The 26,008-nt window shown below is 40.2% G+C and overlaps 1 protein-coding gene across 2 annotated transcripts in view; it reads right to left on the reverse strand.

Moving 5' to 3' along the window:
• The window catches only part of pola1 (polymerase (DNA directed), alpha 1), a 52,756-nt gene that overhangs the window by 23,633 nt on the left and 3,115 nt on the right, over window positions 1–26,008 (reverse strand). For both annotated transcript variants that reach the window (XM_077555059.1, XM_077555058.1), the window contains exons 12-34: window positions 25,633–25,746; window positions 25,485–25,559; window positions 25,267–25,405; window positions 25,020–25,174; window positions 24,822–24,906; window positions 24,685–24,746; window positions 24,421–24,510; window positions 23,407–23,523; window positions 23,169–23,344; window positions 22,332–22,461; window positions 22,140–22,259; window positions 21,954–22,044; window positions 21,757–21,881; window positions 21,541–21,690; window positions 21,328–21,450; window positions 11,819–11,851; window positions 10,898–10,990; window positions 10,587–10,792; window positions 10,373–10,505; window positions 10,161–10,292; window positions 7,786–7,960; window positions 7,492–7,673; window positions 2,895–3,026 (exon numbers count right to left, since the gene is read on the reverse strand). In XM_077555059.1, coding sequence (XP_077411185.1) covers window positions 2,895–3,026; window positions 7,492–7,673; window positions 7,786–7,960; window positions 10,161–10,292; window positions 10,373–10,505; window positions 10,587–10,792; window positions 10,898–10,990; window positions 11,819–11,851; window positions 21,328–21,450; window positions 21,541–21,690; window positions 21,757–21,881; window positions 21,954–22,044; window positions 22,140–22,259; window positions 22,332–22,461; window positions 23,169–23,344; window positions 23,407–23,523; window positions 24,421–24,510; window positions 24,685–24,746; window positions 24,822–24,906; window positions 25,020–25,174; window positions 25,267–25,405; window positions 25,485–25,559; window positions 25,633–25,746 — 2,838 coding nt within the window. The remainder of the gene's footprint in view (window positions 1–2,894; window positions 3,027–7,491; window positions 7,674–7,785; window positions 7,961–10,160; window positions 10,293–10,372; window positions 10,506–10,586; window positions 10,793–10,897; window positions 10,991–11,818; window positions 11,852–21,327; window positions 21,451–21,540; window positions 21,691–21,756; window positions 21,882–21,953; window positions 22,045–22,139; window positions 22,260–22,331; window positions 22,462–23,168; window positions 23,345–23,406; window positions 23,524–24,420; window positions 24,511–24,684; window positions 24,747–24,821; window positions 24,907–25,019; window positions 25,175–25,266; window positions 25,406–25,484; window positions 25,560–25,632; window positions 25,747–26,008) is intronic.

Below are 26,008 nucleotides of genomic sequence, written 5' to 3' on the forward strand. Positions count from 1 at the left end.
AACGGGGTGGTTCAATGAATCTCTCATTTTGCAAAGACCGGTGAAAGAAAACACAATGTTTGCCTATTCTCAGGGTACCGGTTTATTAATAATGATAGGGGGGTCAGTGGAGGGAAATTCACGAATGATTAATGTCCATGTGGTTGAGGATGCCAACACAAATGTAGACGAGTTACTAGTGACCCCAGACACAAAAACAAGCGCAAAGCTTTGCCTCTCTGGGCAGACAAACAGCTCTATTTGAACTCCCCCTCGGCCTGAAAGGAATCCTTAATTACACAATATTACCCCTCTTCATTGCCCCGCTGTGTGTGCTCTGTCCACTGCAGTTCAGCCATCACTGGTGTGTGTGTGACAGAGAGAGCGCGAGAGCGTGTTGCTGTGTGAGGTGTAAGTATTCAGTGGTAGCAGCTGTTTCACACATTGTGACAAAGGAGTTGAGAGGGACTGGTTCCCTAGACATTCACTCCAATAATTGATTTCTGTTCAGCACTGTGGGAGAGTAAGACATACACACACACACACTTTTACAGACAGCACATTCCACTCTCTCAGGTCCAACATCTAAGAAGTTGCCAGAGATTCCTAAGAGAGAGTGCGAGGGGGAGCAGCACTACAAACACAACACATGGATTGGACAACTTGTCTACAACACTTTTGCATCATGAACTGAATTTTTGTAGGAATGCTCTTTATGGGCATTAAAAGTAGAAGGATTTTTTTTAAGCTAATTGGCTGCTCCTATAAAGTTGTGACATGCAATTCTTTTAAGCCACCATAGTAAGAGGGATGCTCGAAACCATTTTTTTCCAGACCGATACAGTACAAACAAGTATTTAACTCTTTAGTAGTCATCAATCCCGATACCACTAGTACTTTTGATACTTAAAATTTCCCCCAAAACAATGACAGCTAATTAAAAAAGAAAAGACCTATATAGCATTTTTTTAAGCAACACGAGGGAACTTTCAGTTAATGTTGAATATGGCGGCGCCATATGGACAAAAGCGTTAATGTTATGCCTGAAGGAAGACCACATTTCTCATGAGGACAAGCGCATTACATTGTTTTTGAGCTCACACCACCGAGTGAAAGCCAGGCCAATGTTAATCCTCGACTCCTTTTATCCAGGTAGCTTCCCTTTTTATTTTTTCTCTCCTCAGGCGAAAATCTTCAGTAGTTTTGCAGCTTCTGCCATGAAAGCAGTAATCGTGTATCGACATTTAAATTGACTTCCAACTTGGTAACAAATGGGGAAAAGGGGAAGTAACGTATGCCATAAAGCAGTCAGCACATTTGTAGTTTTTTATGTGGGTGTGTTTCTACCATCCTCCTCAAAGTTGCTTAGTGCCAGTAAAAACGATACAGACCTCCTCAGGCCATGGCAAAGGTACCATTCAACTAGTTTTAAGTTGAGGTTTCATCAAAAGAGTTATGAATATTTCATATTTATTTTGAAAATATTTTTTATTCATGAAAAATTTCATAGTGGTACATTTCATGAAATTAATTAGACATGGATAAGTTTTTTTCAGGGCAGATACCGATTGTTAGTAGTCAAGGAAGCCGATTACAGATATTTAGAGCCAATATTAATTTTCTCTCTACATTTTCATTTATATTGGCATAAAAAAAATACAAACTCCAATATTTAGCAATCACTAAAATTACAGTAATTTCTGGACCATAAGTCGCTACTTTTTTCACTTGCATTCGACCCTGCGGCTAATACAAAGGTGCGGCTCATCCATCAGATCGCAAGGGGGCGCACTATAAATGAAGCGCAAGAGCTTCAGGCAGAGCAAAACAAACCAAGTGAGCCCAAATACAGTATGAGAGAACAAGAGCGAGACAATTTGCGCCCTCATTATGGAAATGAAAGTAGCAAGAATCCGGTGCGTTAACATTAAAACATCTGCGGCTTACAATCGGGTGAGGCTTATGTGTAACAAACTCGAGTATTCCCCAAATTTAGCTAGCGTGGCTTATAGTCAGGTGCGCTTTATAGTCCAGAAATTACTGTAATGTAAATTTTCTATTCTTCTAAGTTGTAGTTTCTGGTTGTAAAACGTCCACAAGAGGGCTTGTCGCGAGAACCAATACCTTGAAATAAGAACTGGTATCAGGCCAATACAGATACCCGTTATCCGCACTCGCCCATCCCTAATAAATAAATACATGACAAATTCATGGACACAGTCCATAATGGCGTCAACACAACCTCAACGGAAACAATTTGGAACTCACTGTTGCCTCTGCAGGAAAAAAATGGTATCGCAAGACAGGCTAACTATCCGGAGACGTACTCGATGAATGTTTACTGTCATTGTAAAATTACATTATATGTGTCACTGTTGATTCTCCATTAACAAACACTAACGCTAACAGATATAGTGTTAATATTACACACTGGCAAGGAAAGGGACAAACTTGCTATTCAAAAGTTGAAATTGGCATTTGAGTCTTTTCATGGATCATAATCCAAACAAATATACTTAATGCTCTCTTATTTTTGCAAGCGTAATGTGCTCTTTGGTGGAAAATGTCAGCGCAGTGCCCCCGCTGGGGTTTGCTTCATCTTTTGTCCGATACATTTTTTGATTGCTTCCCTTACCATTACTGCCTCAAGTTTCACACGTGAGGAATATTTAATACGAAGAAATGCATCTACATCTATTTAACCAAATGAATCCCATTCATGGGAAAACGACATTTCAGATTCAAACGAGTGCGATCTTTGAAGATAAAAGTGGCTTGCAGCAATGTGCAAGTCAAGCAAGTTGAAACCTAAATGGATTTGAAGGCCCTGCAGACAGTACATGCGTGAAGCATCGCAGTGATTTATCATAGGAGACGGCGCATAAGTGTACTGGACCACAAACAGAAATACTCACAGAGTAGTATTTCTTGATGTGGCGTCGGATGTCAAGAAGCAGTTTGTTGCTGATGTTGAAAGCAGAGTCGATGGGGCGGCCACCGCAAGGCACGTGACAGCATCGCAAAAAGCTGGGTTCCAACTTTGATCCCTGAAAGACAACATGCATTACTTCAATCAAAAAATTACAACATGGAAAGAAAAAGTCCTCCAATTTGTCTAAGTTTAAAGTGGAAGTCAACCTTAAACATTTATTGACAATAATATGTTATATGTGTCCTCACTAGTCTAAACATTCTGATTAATATTACATTTATGGAATATGAGTTATGAAGCAAAATCTAGCCGTTTTAGTCCATCTCAGGAGACGGCCATTTTGCTTCTTGCTGTTGAGTAAAAATGACATCACAGTTGCTCAGGTCTCAAGTAACTACCAATCACAGCTCACTCAGCTCAGCTTCAGAAAACAGTTTAGCTGTGATTGGTCGTTGCCTGAGCCCTGAGCAACATTGATGAAATCTTCAGTCGACCGCAAGTGGCAAAATGGCTGCCCCCTGAGATCGATTAAAACGGCTGGATTTTATTGTTTAACTGATATTCCACAAATTATGTAATATTAATCAGAATGTCATGTTTGGACTAGTGAAGTCACATATAACATGTAAGATGTTCTCAGAGTAGGTCGAGCCACACACCAGACTCGTATGCTGTTTTCATTCTTGTAAAAGTAAACCTGTCTTTAATTTGAAAAAAATTGTTTTTTTTTTTATCTTTGTAAAGCTAGAATTGTTAACCATTGTATCTTTAGATTGTATAGTACACACATATATTGTCATACTCGTTAGGGATCATGACAAGTTATAAGGAAAAGACACATGAGGCTTGCATCAGTAAATTCCTGGTAAAATGGTACGTCCATAAAAAAATATAAGTGGCCCATAAGAAATAAAAAAAATACTGCTTTAACCCATTTCAATTCTAACCCCAATTTAACTAGTGCACTGACAGCAGCAAAGAAAGGCTTTCAAAGGGTGACACCCCCCACTCGGTCTATAACAGTACTTCTAGTAAAAACAATTACTTTTTCCGCCTCCACGTCAACGACTCTCCTAAATGCACTTCAATGAATTAAGTCTCTCCATCTTTGTTTCATTTTTCTCTCTCAGCTCTACATGACCTCCTCCCCTGCTACTTTTTTAACTCGCTTGCTTCATTCCGATAACAGACATCAACCCCCAAACAAAATTATGCACCTCCTTACTTTACTTGCCAGCTCTTTAATGGCCGAGCAATTAAATAAAACTATGAAACACTCGTCTTGATGTCAGACTTGCAGAGGAGTTGCAATTAATCTTGTGTGTGGGGCTTACAACGTGACCCAAAGAACATATCTTTGACATCCAAGCCTCCTTCTGACTCTAAAAGCACACGTTAGCACTCTTCAACATTTTTAAACGGTTTACTATGTCAGCTGACTGTTATTCATGTGCAGCATGATAATGTGCATGTTGATTTAACTGGCCGCACCGCTAAAAGTGAACTCGGGGGAAATCCCTGCAGCCCGATCCAGCTTTTGCACGGCTCTCCTGCCACCTTCATCAAACAACTCTCCTCCCCTGTCTGTCCTCCATCATCTGTCACCACCTCCTCCCTAGCATCCCTGGCTACGTGTCAAGGCCCATCTGTCCTCCCTTCTCCGCTCACTGAGCTGTTAGACCATGCTCGCCACCCTAATTAACTTACCGTCTTATCAGTGACTCACATAGTGGGGAAAACACAAGCAACAAGACATACAGTATCATAGATAATTAAGTCTTATACTGGTAAGGAATTAACTTTCATTTATTTTCAATGTGAAAGAAAACTGTAGGTTCTGTTGGTACGTTGTGTAATTTCTTTAGTATAGTAATAGGGCTGGGGGAAAAAAGTCAACCAAGGTTGGGTCGACCACGAAAACTGGTCGACACAAAAATGCGGATCTATTTTAATAATTTTTAAAAACATATTTGCGGCACCTGAAAGTTGCCGTAATTAATATTTCGTGTTTCTGCACTGACACTTATTGCTGACGGACTCCGACTGGCCTTCACCGAAACACGTCTAAGATGCTTTCTAGAGTTTGTTTGTGGTCTCTTTTTACTGAAAATTATCATCGCTACATGTTGGATGTTTGTAACAAAACAATCCGCGTCAAAATCGCTAAAGAAATAAGAGTGTTCTAATGAATTTATTGGAGCCAAACGCACACAAGATGGCGGCCCTAAACGTGTGTCAGCAACAAGACAAGGCGGTATCTACTATTTATGTTAAACATAGAACAAGACTCCCTCCTCCAAGTTTTTTTCCCCACTCCTCCAAGTAGCATGCAGGCTAAGCCATCCAGGATTTGCCGTAAGGACTATTACTACGGTTTTATACCACAATGGCCACAATGCACTTAACAACAGATGCAAGGGGGTTTGGAAACGCGGACGCTGGAGGGGCGAAGGCAGAAGAGAGTTGAAGCTGTATGTACTCGAATGCGGAACGAGAAAGTGAATAAAAGAGATAAAAGGAAGGACAACATCACCACCACACATTAACAGAAGCCCAGAGGGGTTGATTGAGAAGGATTTCATGTGTATACATCCAATGTTTATTAAGTTTTTATTTCTGAATGAAAACTTTGGACCTTTAAAAAAACAAAAATGGTGGTGGTGGTGGTGGTGGGGGGGTGTTAATCGATGGAATAATCGATAAAAGACTTGATTTTTAAGAACGTTGTTGGTGACAGCGCTATATCATAAGCCCTTCATACTAACCATGTCGAACAAAAAAGAAAGTGGTAGAATGTGCAATATGAATTCACATGTATACATTCACGGAATGTATGGTGTTCCACAGGGTTCAATTCTAGGGCCTCTGTTGTTTTCATTGTATCTGCTGCCATTGGATTTCATTTTAAGAGAGCCAGATTTGATGAAAAGGCTACTCCCCTGCTCATTTTGTTCACCAGTAAACCTATGTCTTGAATTTGAGGGGGGAAAAAAACAAAAATTGCAATAAAGAAGTGTTCAGCGAATGCACATAGGATAGTGGTGGGGTTCTGTACCTCCAACAAGGTTAAGAACCACTGATTTTATGGATGTTGTTTAATCCAGCAGAGGATAAGGGGGGATGTCAGGTTTATTAGAGCCTTTAAGACAAGAAAAGGCTGTGTGCCCTACTCCTCATTACAAGCTGATAGCGCACACATAACCTTGGCCTGACAAATGGTAGAATATCTGTGTGTAGTTGTATGTGTGTGCGTGTGTGTTTGTGTCTACAGAACGGCAGGGGTTAAGGAGAGGCTTTTCAAGTTGTGGTGTCCAAACTATGCTAATGAAAACAGAGTCTGTATTGGAGCCAGGCAGATGTCTAAAAATACAGGCAGGGACACAATATAAAGGGTGACTGCACCATTCTTTGACTGATCTGCTTCGGAGTCAATTTCACGAGTTCAAATCCTCGCTAATGATTAAAAAAAAAAAAACAATCATGTCTGTAGCATTTCAATCAAACACGCTTTGTATACTCAAACGGTACACAAAGTACAACTTGTGTTTGCACTGCAGCTACATAAGTTAAACTATGGAGTGTAGGGCACACGTTAGCCAGGACCAGAGAGCAATGAGCTGGCCAGGCAGTCTGCAATGGATACCAGCTATTTTCAGAAGTGATTTCAAGAGTTTGTTTTTTTATTAGCCACAAATCTCTGCAAGGTCTTGACATTTATTGATGGAATGCATCCTCCACATCCTTTAGGTGTTGCTCACTCCAAGTCGTCTGGTCCAAGTATCACAACGAGGCTGCTTTTAGCCACTTAGAACTCTCATCAAAGGACATGAGAGTGTGCTACTCTTTAAAAGAACATGTCACCAATCTTGTTGGCTTGGTCTTTAACCAGATTAGGTTTATTACGGTCTTGACAGAAATATGACTATTACATGTTTGCTTCCTAATTCACCTTTTTACTTTTTAAAGTGATCATAACAGTTGGAAGTTCTTTAAATATCCCACTCATGTAGTTAAATTAGCTTACCAAGATACTCAATGCCATGCCATTCTACACCACAGGCCCATTAATAAACATCGTGTTCAATTAATACTTCACTGAAAAGGTGGTTTGAAACTAAGCATTATCTGTGTAAATTTTTGATACAACTGCTGTATTGGATCTAACTAGATTGTGAAGTGTACAGTCGGTGTGTAGCATATTTCAGTTATTTTCCTATTAAAATGAAACTATGACAAAAATGATCACTCACATGACATGACTCATTAAAACATTTCAGGCACCAACAATTTGAGCATTTATAAGTAGGGATAGGCAAGTGCCAATACCAGGTATCATATCTATGCTGATACCAGCCTTATTTTAAAATATCGGTACTTGTGACGGCAGCCATTGTAGCCGTTTTACAATCAGGAACTAGAAATTAAAAGAATAGAAAATCAAAAATTTGAGTAATAAGATAATTTAAAAATAAATAAATTAATTAATTAATTAAAAAAGATAACATATTTTTGGGTATTAAACATCTCTCCAATTAAACAACCATTATTGTGAACACAAAAAGTGAAGGAAAACAACTCACAGCTCCTTCAAACACGCTCTCGTAAACGTTCTCCTTCCCACACTGAGGGCAGGTGAAGGTGAACCTCTCGCAGTCTTTGAAGCGCTCCTCGTCGGTGAGTTGGATCGGCCCTCCCAGAGTGCTATCCATCTCCTCCTCTCTCTGGTGCAGCTGATGAGACCGGAACTGACTGGGGTCCAGACCTGAAGTCAACAACAGGCCAATAAAACTAACGCTAAAATTGCCTTTCACAGTCACAAAAACGTTCAGGGCTAAGCGCAAGAATTATCTAAACATTATTAAGATATGTTTTACCAAGCCACGTGGCTATGAGCACGCCGTCGATGCCCTCAATAGGTTCGCAGATGCGGGACACCACTGGGTGGATCTGCTGGGCCAGATAGTAGTGTGTGTCCAGACTGAGACCATCTTGCTTCTGGAGTTGCTCTAAAGCGTACGCTCTTTGACTGGCTGCCAATGTGGAGCCATCCTGCAGGTGAAAAAAAATATATATATAGTACTCTCGTGTGAGCAGAATGACTGCACTCCAATTGCTATTGCTCCTACTCATCCAGGTATAAAGTACATTGAAGTTCTCTGAGTGTAACACTTAATTCATAAATAAAGGATCATTAAATTTGAAGTTAAAGTATCATGCCACGCCTCGTAATTAATTAATTAGGAGTAGGCTAGACCCCTTTGTTCCCATTTTAAACGCTGTTTGGAAAACTGCCATTTTATATTCCAGCAAGATGGAGTAAGGGCAGTTAAATCTGACTGGGTTTGGACAAAGTGGATGAATTAGACTGGGCCACACAGAGCCCTGGCATCAACCAGATCAAACGCCTTTGGGGAAAACAAGAACAGAAATTTCAAAATGCTGCTACTTGTCTATAAATCACTGACTGGTTTGGGTCCTAACTGAACATAAACCCAGTAGGGCAAAGTAAACATAGTGAAGCTGTATTTAGCTGTTATGCTGCACACAAACGGAATAAGCTGCCAACAGAAGCAAAGTCAGCCGTGAGTGAAAATGCTTTTAAATCTGGATGAAAAACTTTGCTTTTTCCTGCACCTTTAATTTAGGTCTTCTTAACATGTTTTCTTGTTTTAACATTGTCAATGTATGTTCTTATAGTAATTTTTGTAAGCTACTTTGGTTTCACTGCTTGTTAACTGTTGTGTTGATGCTTTTAAAGCGATACAAGACTTCTAACTAATTTTCCAGTATTGGATTAGGCATTGTGTATAAAGAATAAAAGTGCAAATATCTCTGGTATCTTGTTCCTTGAACTTTCTTTTAAGATTAAGTATCGAAATAAGAACATACAGTAGTTAACGCCATTATCCTGGACACGTGATCGTGATGACGTATCCCGTGCGTGAACGAGAGCCGCATTTGTTCATTTCAATGAGAGTTTGCTGACAAAATGGGCAAGAAAAAGGCCGTCTTCTATCCCAATTACTGCGCCTGCTCAGAGTAAAATCCTCAGCACGTCAAGTTTCATGTCATTCCGTGTGCGGGTGAGGTGGTGGGGGGTGGCCTCTCTTAATGTGGGCTAGCATGCTAGCACACAACATGTAGCATGGCCTAGTAAAAGAGTAAAAGTCAGCCGGATGTTTACAGTCCAGGTTAGGGACCGTCCACAAATTAGATTTCCCAAGTGAACAATGTCAATGGTGACTTGACTGGTAATTTAAGCCTCTGTAACATGCAACTTGCAGACGCTCCCCAACTTCTACTCGCTATGCTATGAGCCAGCTGGCTGAATGAGTCGGCCAGCTTCATTTATTTTTGCTTTCGGCTGGACAAAATTTTTTGGCGAGTCCTCCGTGGCTGTACTGCTTTTGAAGAAGTGCTTCTTTGCTATAGGGCATAATTTATGGGACGCAATAATTCCTCGTGAGTCTCTTTGTTGTCACTGGCAGGCATGTTATGCAATGTGTATTTTACGCATGCAATACGTCACGATGATCACGTGACTGTCCAAAATGGCCGATACTGTACCTAATGCAAAGATATTCATAAAATGTGCTATAAAATCATAGTCACTCAACCTAAATTGACAATTTTTTCAGGGAAAAGTTGAAATTAACCATTTGACAGAAAAGCTGGTTAGTTTTTCAAAAGTTTTGTATTCCTTTAAGTGTTGTATTTTTGCTTGTGTAAAGCACATTGAGTTGCTTTGAGTATGAAATGTGCTATAGAAATAAAACGGCCTTGCTTTTCCATATTTCAAAGTCTCAGTACTTGGTACGGCGGCCAATACTCTTGTAGCCGTTTTACAATCATGAAATCAAGGCATACATGACAGACGCCCACAAAGACGAAATTTCCGTAGTAGACATTGAAAAAATATAATAGAAAATTGCCATTTATTTCATGCAAGAAAAATGCTATACTGGGATATACAAGTCTTCCTTTGAAATAATCTGTCCTGTTTTTTTGATTTTGTGTATCAAAAGTACTAGTGGTATTGGTGCTTGGTATCAGATACTATGAGTTGAGTACACGTAATTGTATCGACCTGAAAAAAGTGGTAATGGACATCCCTAATTGTGAGCATACGATTTGTGAGCAATTGTTAGAAATTTCCTTGGAGTGGGGAAATAAACTCCACACTTGTAATTTTTTTTAGTCTTTACAAAAGTAACTAACTAGATTTACTGTCTCTTGAGAATGAACACACCTTGCAGATGATATAAGAGACCGTGTCGCCAGCTTTGACCCTACGTCCACCCTGGGAGTTAATCCACAAAGCCACATGGACATGGGGGAGACTCTTCTTATCTGGGTAGTCCTGAGGATCTTTGGTCAGTGCCTGGGGAGATGGAACAAGGTGGAAGTGGAAGGAAGGCGATGACAAATGGAACGTTGCTAATTATAGAAAATGTCCTTTACTTTGTTGATCTCATACTCCTGCAAAGGTATGGCCCCACTGGCTACCTTCTCTCCCACCTCCACAAGGTGTTTCTGTATGTTCTCCACAATGATGTCACGACTCTGGTCTGACAGGATCTGACCAATCACATAGCTGTAACAGGAAAGGACGGCCCCATGTAATGAAGTATGAGCAACTCAAATTCAGGCTTTGTTTTATTTAACTTGAACGTACTTGCCACACTCCTTGGCCAGGTCACACCAATCTCGCCGAACTATGTCCAGGCCTTTCAGTTCCTGCTTGACGCTGTAGCGTCCGTCGCCATGCTGCTCCACCACCAGAGCGGCATATTTCTTCTTCTTCAACAGCAGAAGTGACTTAAACACTCCATCAATGTCAATCTCCAGCAGTTTGTACAGCTTGTTCACTTCTGCTTTCACCTGAGACGGAAACAAAGAACAAAAACCAAAGGTGTCGTTAAGGTTTAGAAAAGCAATGTATCGTCTTGATTGAGTGTGACTTTTTTGTTTTTGTTTTACAGCCACCTTGTTGCCCAGCTTGTAGACTTCCTCCATAGACCGGCTGTTGGTGTTTATCATAATAGAGTCGGTATCTCCATAAATGACCTCGAGATTCATCTAAAAAGAACATCAAAAATAAGATATAAAATAATACATAAACTGGCCATGATTGAAATGTAACCTAAAATGGCCCTCTCAATAAAGGATACCAAAATACAAAATTATTAGTAATACTCTTAGAGCACGATACAACTACAGACTAACTACAATATTACATTATTTAACACCATCTAGTGCAATGGTGTCAAATATTTTTTAATTCAGGGGCCACCCTCCAGTGTCCAAAACTGGCAACAACAGTTAGTTTTATCAAAAAATTGCAGTTTGTGTTCTGTCCTCGCGGGCCAGATTGGATCCACAGATGAACCGGTTCTGGGCCACATGCCGTATATTTGATAGCCCTCATCTAGCGTCAAAGGTGGACATTTTGAAACAGCTTTTGTATTAGATCTCAGCGAAGTTCCTAATATTTTGTTCTATGACTTTATAAGATGATTTACTGTATAAACCAGGGTGTCAAACTTGCGGCCCGTCAGGAGGACCAATTTGGCCAGTGAGGACAAAGCATAGAGTGCAGTTTTTCACTAAAATTAAGTGTTGTTGCTCATTTTCTCCACTGGAGGGCACACAGGCAACCACTTAAAAGACATTATGAAATTTGCCTGTTACTCAGGATTTGATGCACGCACACACACACACAAAAAATTCAGATTACTCTGCAATAAGATAATAAAACATAGAAATATTTCCAGAATGTAATTATTTGCACAAAAAAAAAACAACAACATAGGAACTATTTTGACCTGTTATTTATAGCTTATTCGGCCACGGACAAACTGGACAAATTATTCAGTGCCATAAAATGAATGAATGAGGTATACCAACCTTTTGGACCATGTCTTTGGTGTGCATCAGAATCTAAATTAGATTAGAACAAAATTGGTAACATGCATTTAAAAAAACAGGAACAAACAGTATAATAACTCAATATCATTTCCTGTGTTACTGTGTGTGTGTGTGTGTGTGTGTGTGTGTGTGTGTGTGTGTGTGTGTGTGTGAGTGAGTGTATGCGTCTGTGGACACAAAAGCGGAGCAGGTGATTTCCTTTTAAACGGGGGATAATTGGCTAAGAGGGCAATTATGAGCGCGTGCTGTGACAGCCATCTTTTCAACCCACACACATCCACGCTGGGCAAAACACACGCACGCACACACTTCGTCTTAATGACTCGTAATGGCCTTAATCACCCGAGGAGTGACTGAAGGACAAAGACTGTTAACAGTGGCTGTCCACTGAGTACAAAGTGGCAAAATGATCCTAACAGGTGTGAGCCCCGAGTCTTTAACCTGAGAGTAGGAGGGGAACGAAGGCCGGACAGAACACGCGTCATCTATCACTGGCAATCTGCGCCTCAATCAAGTGCACCGGCATACAGCAGCGGTGTGTGGGGGACAAGGACATGGGCTATTTCAGAGTAAGGAAGGGGCTGATGGGTGCGGTACATACACTCCCTGAAACCAGAGTGGGACTTAAGTATGTTTTATGGGGTGACACATGCCACTGTACAGAGGCGGGCGTTTGAGTCATTCACAGAACAGCCTGCTCCATTGGAGGCTGAACAACAAGGTCAACGTCGCAACGTGCGCGCGCGCGCGCGCACACACACACACACACACACACACACACATCTGTGGTAGAAGGCTTTTCGCAGACTAAACAATTCAATGACATGCTAATAATGAGGGAGAGAATCATTCAAAGATCTTTACTGGTTGAGAAAGCCTCAAACCACAGTTTATACAGGCAGGTGTAACAAATGAAGACAGTAAAGACAGAGTTCACCAAATCACTTGGAATTAGATTTTTTTGGTACAGATAATGATGACAAAGACTACGTTTGCATCTGAAAACCCAAATATTGGCAATTTTTGAGTTTTGGAAGGCCATGTAAACACGCAAAACCCAAATAAGAGAATATTCCGATTTTTAATAAAACATATGGGTTACCCCTTTTCTAACGTGATTGCGGTACCTCCTTTGAACGAACTTGGTTCTGTGCCCTGCGCACGCTCGTGTCGCAAGCAATCGTGGGTCTTTTGAGAACAGGAATTACTTGTATGCGCGGCGGCCATCTTACGTTGTCACTTGCTGAATGAGCCTAACTTGAATACATTGATTTCTCTGCGGCGTGTTCATGTTATTTTCTCTATTAAGAAAATATTATCTATACACGTTTGCGTATATACAAGTCCGTGCATCTGGCAACCCACCGGAAATATAAAAGCAGAAGTAAACAAAAATGGCGAAACTAAGATGTAGCACAGGACCACACATTTGGAGAGAGGAAGAAGCCGACTGCGTTATTTGTGTGGTGAGTGACATGAATACAATGTCTTTTATTGACAGTATATAGCAAGAGGAGGAAATGACGTCTATTAATGACGCATAGGACATTTCATGTTGACAGTGTCTGCAGCATGAACTAATTATGAGAGCAGAGCCTTTTTATTTATTGATTGATATTTAAATCTATTTATATATTTATTCTTGGATTTGTTTCCATATTTATTTTTAGATTTATTTTTTGAGTCTTGTTTTTTTATTTTTACTTTTATTTATGTGTACGAATATACAGTTTAGTTGTTTTGATTTCCATTTCCATTTATTTTTCTGTATTTAATTTTTTTATAATATTTTTATATCGTGTTTTTTTGTTGTTGTTTTTTAGGTGCTTTTGATCCTCCATAAATCTGTGACCAAAGGCAACAACAACAAAAATAGTTCCAAATCTAATAAGTAGTGCGCAGAAGAAAAGTCCACACAAGTGCTAAATAGACAAATCCTGGGAAAGTGAGGGTGGCGACAACAACGTGAGGCAAAGCAAAGTGAGAACGCGTTGATGTAAATAATGTGCGGACTCATTTAGACACATTTTCCATATGCTGTCACTTCCAACAGGGCAGGCCGCCCAGAGGAATGAGCCGTGTGTAAGACAAGTCGTTTGACCATGACACTGGAATTTGTGCAACTGGTGGTGTGAGCACTCATCTTGACACAAACACCAACGCACTAATGAAACCCATTACAAGAGCTGCATGAAACATTATGTCTTTACAAATGTTATAATATTCCGTTTCACTGACATAATAAAAACATGAAATGGGAATGTAGTGCTGTATTACACAGCTATACCATTGAAACCAAAATGTACTTTTATCTCTGGCAATCATTTAAATTATGTTAAATGAACTCTTATCTTGGACACTAGTAAATGTGTTGGTTTGGTTATTGGGCGGCCTCACTAGAGGTCATTGAATGTCAAGCAGTTCAATTGCCTTTTGCTACTACTTTGTCTCATTTGTATCTTTCACCAGACAGCTACTTATTTGAAGTATCAACCTTAATTGACCTGCTGGGCTGAGTTGCGAATGGATCCACAAAAAGAAGTAACGGACCATGCCAATCTCCTGTTACGTATCCATTTGCATACCATGCGGGAGCAGCACATGAGGGCTTGCGTGTCAAACTGCACTGTGACTGAGAGCCCTTGTAAAAGGAGCTTGGGACAACAGGGACGATTGTTTTTGAAAAGCACTCTGATGAAAAGCATTTTGGGATGACCGCAGCCTGACTCAAATAGCACCTGTGGAGGAAACACGGCACTGTCAGTGCTGCTCGAGGGGGGACAGTTTATGTGCACAAACACACACAAAAAAGAAATATTTAAGAAAAAAAGATTGACTACAAAGATTTATTACTTTTACTGATAATGTGAGTATTTATGCGCACAAAAGTACCAAAACACACCTGTTTGGGAAGATGCCATAGCTGTGTTCTCATGTCTGCCGCTGGGCGGGTCAGTCTGCCACAAGGCCGTTTCTGATTTAATACCAACGGCTGAGATCACAAATGCTGGCGTTCATTGTAAATAACTCCACAATGACAACAATGTGCCTGCAGTCCCCTCAATTAGAAAATACGGCGCACTAACAGATGGAAAGGACGCATTCCAGTGTCGCCGCGTTGCCACTGACACAGGCAAAGTCAATTGTGTGACGGCGAGCAAATAAGCAATGTTTCATGTCCAAAATGCTCATTTATTTGTGGCAGTTAAGTGGCCTCTGACAAAAATGATAAACCGCCTTAGTCATCTAAAAGCAGCTCAAGAACTGGGTTTATTTAGTCATGATTTCCTTGACGATCATGTAACTGTAGACGGGATGTAACCAAATTAGACCGTTGACCTGTATGCTAGCAGTTAGCAACACTGCTTCTTTCATTTTTACATCCTTGGAACCAATTAGAGTAATATTTACATGGTTAATTGTGATGCATTTTGGTATACTTGAGTTTGAATTTTTATTTCATGAGTATTAACCAAAACAGCAGGACACAAACATTTTAATGACAAATCAATTAATACCACAATAATATATATTTTAAAATGATACTTTACTTAGCTATTTACAGCAGTAAAAAGTTAACATTTTGTCTATAATTAATTTGATAACTTCATTTTTAATGTACTATTAATACTTTTAAAGTCAAGTAAGAACCAATCACAGCTCAGCTTGCTAACATCACATGATCATACCCAGAAAACAGGTCCCTTTAATATCCTGAGAATTTTGGTAACTATAATTATGATATGAAGTGTTCGTACTGTTTACGCTCTAATCCGCAGACAGTTAATCTTAAATTGTTAAGTAAGGACACAAAATACAACTTCTACCCACTTCGTGCGACATTTTTGTGCCCAGGGCAAGTCTAGCGCAAAGAGCAGTCTAACTGTGTGCGTGGAATTTTATTTATTTTGGTATTTAGCTAGACTAGAGCAAATAGAAGAGGGTGTTTGAGAAATAGTGTGCCATTGTGGGAGGGAACGCAGCAGACTCCCAGCCAATCAAAGCGGCTCCCCTCATTCCATTGTTCAGGGTTTCTGCAGCAAATCTAATTTAATGCTTTTTAAATTTAATGCCCACCTCATACTCAAACACACAAGCTCAAAAACACGGACATATACATCAGGGCTCTACATTAACTTTTGTACTGGCAGCACTTGCACTACCAACTTTTTCAGTTGATCGCACCACACAGGTTTTGATTGCACCCTTTTTGGGGAAGATACAGCCTGGATGTATTTGCTGATGTATAGTTGTCTCAATTTGCATTGCGTAGTTTGAGATAACGTAAGGATTGACAGCGGCTCAAAATATAGCTGCAAAATATTTTACTCTAACAAGATTTGTCTGCAATAAAACAGGTCAATTAATTATATTACTTGAAAAGAAAAAAAAGGCTTTGCTTTTGTGAACATTAGTTTGTTCATATAAATAAAATAAAATTCAAATAAAACTGCTATACTATGCTATACTCTTTCTTGTTCAATATTTTGTTTTGTTTGTTTTTGACAGTTGGTCGCAGTGTCGAGCCCTGTACATACATATATGCATATGCTGTTTATATATTAGGGCCGTCAGTCGATTACAATTCTAATCTTAATTAATCACAAGATTTCCATAGTTAACTTGTGATTCATCAGAAATGAATCACATATTTAATATCTGTTATAGATAGTTACGTTTTTCATTTTCTTGTTAATCAACAAAAGTGAACAAACATGGTTACCAAATGCAAATGTGGTTGTATCTTTTAGTTGCAGTAATTTTATAGTAATTCATTAGGTCATTTGAAGTTAGAAAAAAGAAAGACCAATCAGTTTAAAAAAGTGCAAAACATTGAGTCATACATTTGTTTTGAGGTAATTACCTGCCACTTGGTGGCATTAGTGTTTCATGTTGGACGGTGACAGGAACAGTAAATTTTTCTTTACAAAATCAGAGCAATTGGTAATTGGAACATGAGGCAACGTGTGGACAATCCTCCAGGCCATTTTGTTCATTGTAAATTATAATTAGTCACCACCAGTCCCCACAAATACATATATATTGTTTAATCATAATTATTATTGTTAAATTGTGTTATAGTTACTCCTTTGCACAACGTTGTACGTAAAATAAAGCTTGAACAACAATGTTTTTACATCAACTGTATTTAAATTGTTAATTACTCTGGACATTCTATTTAATGCTTTTTAATGACAATTAAGGTTTTGATTTTAGCCAAATCCATTTAATGACTTTGAATGCTTTTAAATGACCCGCGGAAACACTGATTTACAATCAGACAAACTCCACTTGCGGATAATGTCAAGTTGGCCACTGTGGATGGACCCCCGATCATACGTTCTTGTGTTTCAGCCATCATTTATATACAGCAATTGAAAACTGACTACTGTATTAATTTTGCTAACTATTGACCAAATCTTTTATTAAGCCAATTAGAACAACTTCCTTATTCTCTCATTATGAGCTCTCTCAATTGAGACAGCAGACATTAGATTAATATACTGTAAAGTACAATTCCAGCCATTAGTCTCGCCTGGCACGGTCTCATTAGCAAATGTGACTGAAGTGACTGTTCGGATGTGGAAATCTTGTCCCACTCGACCGTCTGCCACCACGGCCAGCTAATGGAGCCAAAATAGCAGTGCTGCTCCCATGTGACTATTTGTTAAGTCCGGAGTAAAGCCACCTCTTTAAGGGGTGCGGGGGGGACAAGACGACCATGGAAACATGCAGCCCTCGTTTCCACACCAACACACAAACATTCACAGACACACACACACATGTAACGGACATCTCTAATATATGGGAATGTAAAAACGACTCCTTTGATTCTAAGACAGTGGCTGCTACAGGAATGAGGCCAACACTATTTAGTCATACACCTACATACACAGACGACACATGATCGGATGGTCGCGGGATTCCAGTGTCTAATTCGGGGAAATGATTTGTGATTCGTGAGACAAGCGGAATGATCCAAAACCTGAAAGAAGGACTGCGGGGGCGGTAATATTTACCTTGACTTGATTACAAGCACACACATTCACACGGGGTGGCTTTAACCTTCACGACACTCTGACCTCACGGCACCCTCGCCTGTGTCACCCAAGCTCGCATCCATCCCTCCCGGTGCATGCCATCCAATAATGTCAACTACGAGCTCCTGTCAGTCTGTTTTTAAACACAAGGACAGAGACTCAATTACATAGCTTTTAGGGAGTCATCCTGCACCCGACACACACACACACACACACACACACACACACACACACACACACACACACCTGCTAACGGTTGTCAGATTTGCTGGCAAAAAGTCAAAGGTCAAACCAATATGCATTCCAAAACAATCAGCGGCTTCCAGCGAGCTGCGTTGTTTGCATCACTTGATTAGAACGACACACTGTTACTTTTTATAATCAGTAGCCGAAAGCTACTCCAAAAAAAGACTAACGAACAGCAAAGTGAAAGCCAGTGAAGTGCTTCGTTTTGTGGTGCCCTTAACTGCTCGCAGACACTCAATTTGCAGCAAGTAACAACATTAACACCACGACAGAAAATTAACACCAGCAAGCTGATAGATACTCACTCTATTTTACCCCCCTGTTTTATAGATATATATAATTATGACGTCTACGTATTTCAAGCATGACATCGTGGATCAGCCAGACACTACTCAGTAGACAATAAATGTCTTCCTGGTGTGACAGATGCATTTAGCAGCCAATTATAACCGCTTGTTGTCTGTGGTTCATATAACTCTTCCTCTGTGCCCGACACTTCGCTGGCCAACATACAAAAGGACCCGAAATAACGCTGAGGGGTTGAGCGGGACATCAATCTGCGGCAGCCTCACGGCCGTGTAATCCTAAACCTTCACCTTCCTCTTAATACCAGGGCCCCCACCTCCTCTCACTCCTTAATACCCACACATACCAGGACAGAGTTGGCCCACAACAAATGGTCCGCCGACAAAGGGCAGAGTTCGGGCAGTAGCACTTGTGCGCACACACACGCAGAATACACTGAACCCACGTACACAAAAATGGATGTGAACATACCCAAACATTTAGTCACATGAAGTACGATCAAACAAAAAGGTGCACGGATGTGGAGGGGGGGGGGTGCAAAATCCAGTCATCCCTTTCCAACCTCCCCCTCGTCTCTGAAACCTGTAACCTTCCATCTGACTCGTCCCGCCACATCAGGCCTCAATTCGAAACGAGATTGAGAAAACAAGAGCCAATCAACTAATATACATTGCCCGCCAAAACATACCACAAGTGGGAGGAGTGTGGGGTTGGATTTGCACTTAGACAGAGGTGCGTGCGTGTTACAATTACAAAAATAAAAATCCTCCTAAATCACGATACTAAAGTAAGAGTGCAAATGTGACGATTAAAACGGGGGTGGAGGTGCAAACGGCAATAGCCGCAAATACATCAGGATGCCACTTATAAATGCCAGCTGGCCTTTCTGTCTCGCTGCAGTCGGAAATTACTGAGAAGTGCTTGGCTGACAGCTTTATGATGTCAGGGCTCCAGGAAAACTCAATTTAAATGATTTTAATTTGGTCAAACAGGGGTTTAGCCTGAATTCTACTGGCTTAGGTTTTATCTAGCTGATGAAAATTTAATAGAGGTTATGAAGTTTTTTTGGATCATTTTCACCTTCAGACTTAGAATCTTAACAATACCCATACCTAACTAGGAATTTTTGACAACACATTTTCAAACCAATACCAGTACGAGTAATCACCACTTGAGTAATCAACGATACCAAGCACCGATACCACTAGTAGTTTTGATACTTAAATTTACGGGAAAAAACAAACTATGACTATAATTTTAAAGAAAGACATATATTACGAAATAGCATTTTCACTTAAAATTGCGTGAAATTAAGGCCTATTTTTCTATTTTTTTTTTATTTCTAGTTCCTGATTATAAAACAGCCACAAGTGGGAGAGGGTCGATACTGATATTGGCCGATGTCGCAAGTCAATACCTTCATATAAGACCTGGTATGTGCCTGATACAATACTGGTATCAGTACTCGCTAGGGATGTAACAATATCCCAACATCACGATACGATATTATCACGATATGAAGCTCACATAATGATAATTATCACGATATTGTGGGGAGGTTGGTGATATAAAAAAGGTCACAATATTGAAAAAAAAAAAAAAAGCTCATACTAAAAAAAAGCACAATATTGTGCTTTTGTACATAACAACAATGCACATAAACAATCTACAATCTCTAATAAGACTTAATATTGAAGCACCTACTTGCTCATGCACGCACAAATTGAGTTCCTCCACATATTGACTCGCTTCACAAGCATTTTACGTTCTCTTTCATCTGACCATTAACGTGGATTTTAAACATAGAAGGGTCAAAACAGGCCTATGAAAATTAAACTGCACTAAAAAAGTAACCATCAGAGGTTGCTAGACCTTCACAAATGGAAATCAACTTGACTTTTTTAACAGATGTGCTGCTTTTAATATTGTGACATGACGACGATATTGTGGCAGTTTTAATATCGCGATTTAACGCTACTGCCGTTATCGTTACATCCCTAGTACTCGCACATTCACAATTTTAACGATACTGCTTATAAATCCTATAATTTAATGGTACAGAAAAACACTAAAACAGAATTAGAAATCAAACAGTTTGTTTTTTATTAAATTAACTTGTTTTGAAAATGCGTCAAGAATAATGTAAAACTGTAAATAACTAAAATCAATGAAACGAAATAAAACGAGTCAATCAGACACACAAATTGTACTGTGTCACTGTGTGGCTGCAAGCACAAGTGGGCTGACAAAGTAACAAGAACATACAGAATTATGGCCCCGCCCTCCATTAGGGAACACAATGTGTGCGTAACGAGAACTTAATTAAATGCTCCCGCGAGGCAGCACTATTGAGATCAGTGAATGAACGTGCCTGCAACCTTTAGTGAGGCAAATGTGTACGTGTGTGCAGTATTCAATTACACTACCACATTTAGCTGTGCATGTCATGCAGGACACATCTCTTCGCACCTATTTACCGAGCATGTGCACACTCCATTAACGAGTGTCGAAAGAGGTCATTACATCAGATTTAACGTGGAGATTTGTGTGTGTAGTGCACTAGTACAATATTTAAATTACATTAGACAAGACAAATATTTATTTGGGGAATTCAATTTAAAATGAAAGTTACAGAGGTGTTTATGGAAAACGTAGGAAGGAGGGGAGGGGTGGTCGACAAGGAAAACGATGCAGTAGTGCCCTCTTGTGGATATCATTTGTAACATACAATGATGGTGGCACAGAAAAATGATTACTGAAAATCTGATTTGTAGCCAATGTAAGACAAAATGACCATATTAGGACAAATATGTTAAGTAATATAGGCTTTCTCTTTTCTGTGTTAACTGATGTCAAATGTATTTAGGTTTGCTCCAGTGTGCATGCTGGACTTACCTCCCTGCCCTTGTGTGTGACGAGGGCAGCCAGCGGTTTGGCATAGAAGCGACTGTAGCTAAATCCCAAGCAGCCGTACATGCTGTTAGCCGTTAGCTTCAAAGCCTTCTGGCGGATGTCATACTAAGAAAGACGCATAAACGGGGGTTTGACTTTGAACTTTAAGCATTTGGTCATCTGTTAAAATTTAATTTGATTTTGTTTTGTGTTTACCTGCATGTAAAGGTCCGAGTTGACGTCCTGTTGTTTCATCAGCTGTTTAACATGTTTGCGCCGTTCCACCAGTTTCCTGATCTCCTTGGGCAAGATTCCCATTTCCAGGTCACAATCCGGAATCTCTGGGATCTCTTCTGGCTCATCCTCCTGTTGCCATAGAAACAACACTTTACATCTAAGTGATTGAACAACGGAAAAGTTGCGCTCACACACCTGACTCTTCTTTTTCTTGGTGGAAGCCTCTCGCTGCACGGTGGTGAAGCAGATGTTGAACTCTTGTATGATGGACGGATACAGGCTGTTGAAGTCGAGCAGCAGTACAAACTTGTCGTAGAAACCTGAAACATGGATTTCAGATTAACTCAATACATTAAGTAAAAAGAGGACAGAATTATCCAAAATGCACGCACCAACTTTTGGATCCAACACCAGCCCCCCAGCATAGGCGGCCTTCTTTTTACGCTTCCCTTTCCCAGTATCAACATCTTCTTCTCCTTCATGCTGAGAAATATGGAAAAGAGCGGTAATGTTTTACGCATGTATGTAAACAAAAAAAAGAAGAAGAAAAAGAAAGCTGCTCGTGTGTTTGAGGTTACAGTGTCCATCTGCATTTTCTTAAAAGACGGCTTGTCGGGAACGATGTAGTTCTTGTCATGGAAAGCGTGAAGCAACAGGTACTCGTTTCTTTCGGCCCGACCTCCCATCAGAGTGCGAGACTGCAGGGAAGATAGGTGATCACGCTTGACCATTAAAAGACAACTTACAATGCGAATGTGCAGCGAAATCACCATGATGTTGCCGGCAATGTTAGTGATCTGCATGGCAAGCGGCAGCACGTTGAGCTCACACATTAGCTGGAGGATCAGCTTGGCGTCGGACCACGTCAGCTCCAGCAGGTATAGAAGATGAGGAGAATCACTGGCATGCAGACAGTCACATCATTTTAATGTCGTAAATAGCACGCTAAGAAGTCTATGTCCAAAACATGGGACATATCTGTCAATAGAAATAAATGTTTGGATTCAAAGAAACACCTGCAGCGACACAAATATCTAGCTCCATTTTTAAATAATTTCCCAGGCTGTCAAGTGAAAGTGACTGATGAAGAAGTAGTTTGTGGTTGGCACAATAACAATAATGGAATTGAATATAAAGTCGTAAGATAATTTTCTTTTACAGTCCACACCTTGTACGGAGCCCCTTAAGTGACATGAAGGGGGGAATGAAAATATGTTTGAGAAATTTGTGAAACTGTGTGAAAATGATAATGCAAGACCTAGTTTGGTTATATTTTCATTTAGGACTTTATTATGAGGACATTGCTGCTTTACTTGCAAGTCGTCACCATTAAGTTGTGTCTGTGAGACATTTAAAATATCTACCACTCACAGGTAAAGACATTTCTTATCCTAATGAGACTCATTAGGTGCACGAAAATTTCTCGTTCTAGTGAGAAACATATTTCACTCCCCCCACCATGTAACTTTAGGGGCTCCATAACTTTGAAATGATGGTGACCATACAAAGAAAGCCTTTTCTCTAAATTGCATTTTGCTTTGCCAAATTAGAAAGACAAACAGACCTTTCTATGAAAAAACAGAAACAATGTTAATGACATGGGACACCTGTACAGATTCCTGATGCTCTCCTCTGGGATCGTGGCTCGCTCCGTTTTTAGCACCTGCGCAGCCAACTCAGTTAGGTGGTAACTCTTGCAGCGAATCAACTCCTTTGCGGAGATCTCCGTGTCGCACACAAGGCGGCCACAGGTGGCACTCTTCTCCGCAAAGGCGCCGCGGCCCTGCAAGCAAACAGAAAACAGTTGTAACACAAAAAGACACACCGTGTGTTTTTAATACTCACCCCTAGTTTGGGCATGTTGGCCCTCCTGAGGCGTCCAATCTTGGACCAGTGCGGAACTTTGCAGTAGTTGATTCGCTGCAGTAGCACTTCAAGGTCAAAGCCAAAAATGTCATGACCCTTAAAGGAAAAAAGCGGTAAGTCTTATGTTTTAAGCAAGCAATTAAACATACAGACGCTCCACTACTTACGAACATTCGAGTTACGAACAACGGTACATACGAACATGTCTGCGCGCATGTCAAAAAATGTTCGGAAAGAGATGCTGTAAGTTAGATTTTGTATTGCGCGCCTTTTTCAGAGTACTGTAGTGCTTCTTTCCGCCGCTAATACCGACGCTTGGCGCTGTGAGAGCTCACCCGGGCTCAGCAACGTGTTGAGGAGGAGGAGGAAGAAACGCCTGTCCCCATGAAGAAGCCATCGCACTCTTCCAGCAGCAAGACCCAAATATTGAACGTTTCACAAAGGTTGCAAATCAATTGAATGATGCCATACAGTGCTACCGCATCATTTATGATGAAAAAAGAAGAAAACTGTGCAATCGTCGTTAGATCGCTTCTTTCGGCCAGTTTCTAGTAAATCCTCCAAGGAAGATACTCATCAACCCTCATCTTCTTCTCCTCGACTCTCAACTTCTTCCTACATTGAAGTTACGGAGGAGGAAGTAACTTTTGAAGCCCATTCCAGCGACGACGAAGAACCTCTCATGATATAAAATCCTCCTCTTCCTCTTCCTCCTCCTCTCCTTAAGCATCGAGTACATCTTCCAAAAGTAAGTTAAACTTCATTTTATTTATCTTATTACGTACATGTACATACTGTGTGTGTCTCTCGCTCTCTCTCTCTAACATACGTAGTACAGTACTGTACGTATTCTCTTTAAACATAAATTATACAAAATATAGCACTGAAGCAACTTACGAACAAATTCACCTTACGAACGATCGCTCGGAACGTAACTCGTTCGTAAGTTGGGGAGCGTCTGTACCATGGATGTGAAGAAAATTATACACATACCACAAGAACATCAGGATCAATTTTGTGCATCTTAGCCAGGAAGAAGCCAAGTAGAGTTCTTTCTGTGGTGGCTATCTCCACTTTAGCATTCTAAGAGGATGAGAACTTCATCGTGTTGGTCCGAAACATCAAGGAAAGGCATCATACAACTAAATTCACATCAACTTATCATAACTGAATATGATTATCTTGGCACCCCTTCTTGTACTAAATCTCATGACAGTTTCTTCAGGAATGTCAATAAACCCTTCTGTGCCAGCTCACCTTCTTTCTCAGCGCATCCTTGAAGTCATACGGGAAGATGCAGTCGGTAGGTTTCGTCACCACTGAAAGACAAAATTCATTTAATGAGCCACATCTTGGCAGTGTGTAACGAACAAAAGAATTTAGCAGAAGCTCACCACAAAAATGAGTCTGATAGGGCGGTTGAGGTGGAGCTTTGTCCATATGGAAGTTATGGTGGACAAGTGCTACCAGGGACACTATCTGCACAAGGGGAAAAGAAACACAATCAAACGTTCATCATTGATAAAAAAATAAATAAAATAAAATAAAAAGATGAATTATTTTGTTGCCCTCCAAACTCAATCAATCATGACCTCATTGTGATGAGTCTTAGGGTTCTGGACGGTCTTGAGGCTGATAGACATGACTGTGACTGGTGGTGGCGCCAAGTCTTTGACCACGGTGACCAGATCACTTCTCGGGACGAGAGCTTCTACTTTGCACCAGCTGACTGCTTGATTGAGCAGCTCTATCACACACAAACAGTTTTATATATTTTTATAGATAACTATATTTGAAATAGTGGCGCACAAATTTATTTAATAAGAAAAATGTTCTCACGCGGTGTCTTGATGTCCAGCCAGCACGGGCCTTTAATCTTCCTACTAAGGAGAAAATGTTCCAAGCTGGAAGTGTTGGTTCCAAAAATGTGGGAAAATGTTGCCCCTTTAAGGTCAGACGGCAAAGCAGGGAACTCAGCCTTCAAAAACAAGTAAGATTAATGTTTTCATCTGGAAAAAAAGAAGAAGAAAAAAATCCTATAATGTGCGTTTACTCACCGAATAGCGAACTTCCAGGTATTCGCTTTGCGTGGGCACGTCGGGAATTTCAAAGGAATAGTTCTTCTCCACTTTCTGAAGCCAAAACAAGTGTGAGATTTGACACAAAAATATACATGTTGCACTGTAGATGATGGTGGGAGGATACCTTGGACTTGAACTTCATGATCTTGTACTTGTCAGAAAGCTCACTAAACTCCTGGTAGATGTCCATTATTCCAACGGGCGTATCAGACACCTCCCCCGTCTTGGGGTCTACTTTCTGTGGGTTGAACACATAAGCACTTATCGAATATTTCATTCACATAGTAGATGTGTTATCGAAGGGTGTCAGGCGATTACATTTTTTAAGCGTAATTAATCGCATGGTTTAAATAGTTGACTCACAATTAATGATAAATTGTATATCTGTTCTAAATGTACAGTTAAGTTTAAAGTTTATATACTCTTAACAAAAAAGTGGAAAAAAAATTAATTAATATAAATATGGCTGCATCTTTTAGCCATTGATACAGTAATTTCAT

This window comes from Vanacampus margaritifer, chromosome 20 (assembly GCF_051991255.1).
Source record: "Vanacampus margaritifer isolate UIUO_Vmar chromosome 20, RoL_Vmar_1.0, whole genome shotgun sequence".
NCBI lineage: Eukaryota > Metazoa > Chordata > Actinopteri > Syngnathiformes > Syngnathidae > Vanacampus > Vanacampus margaritifer.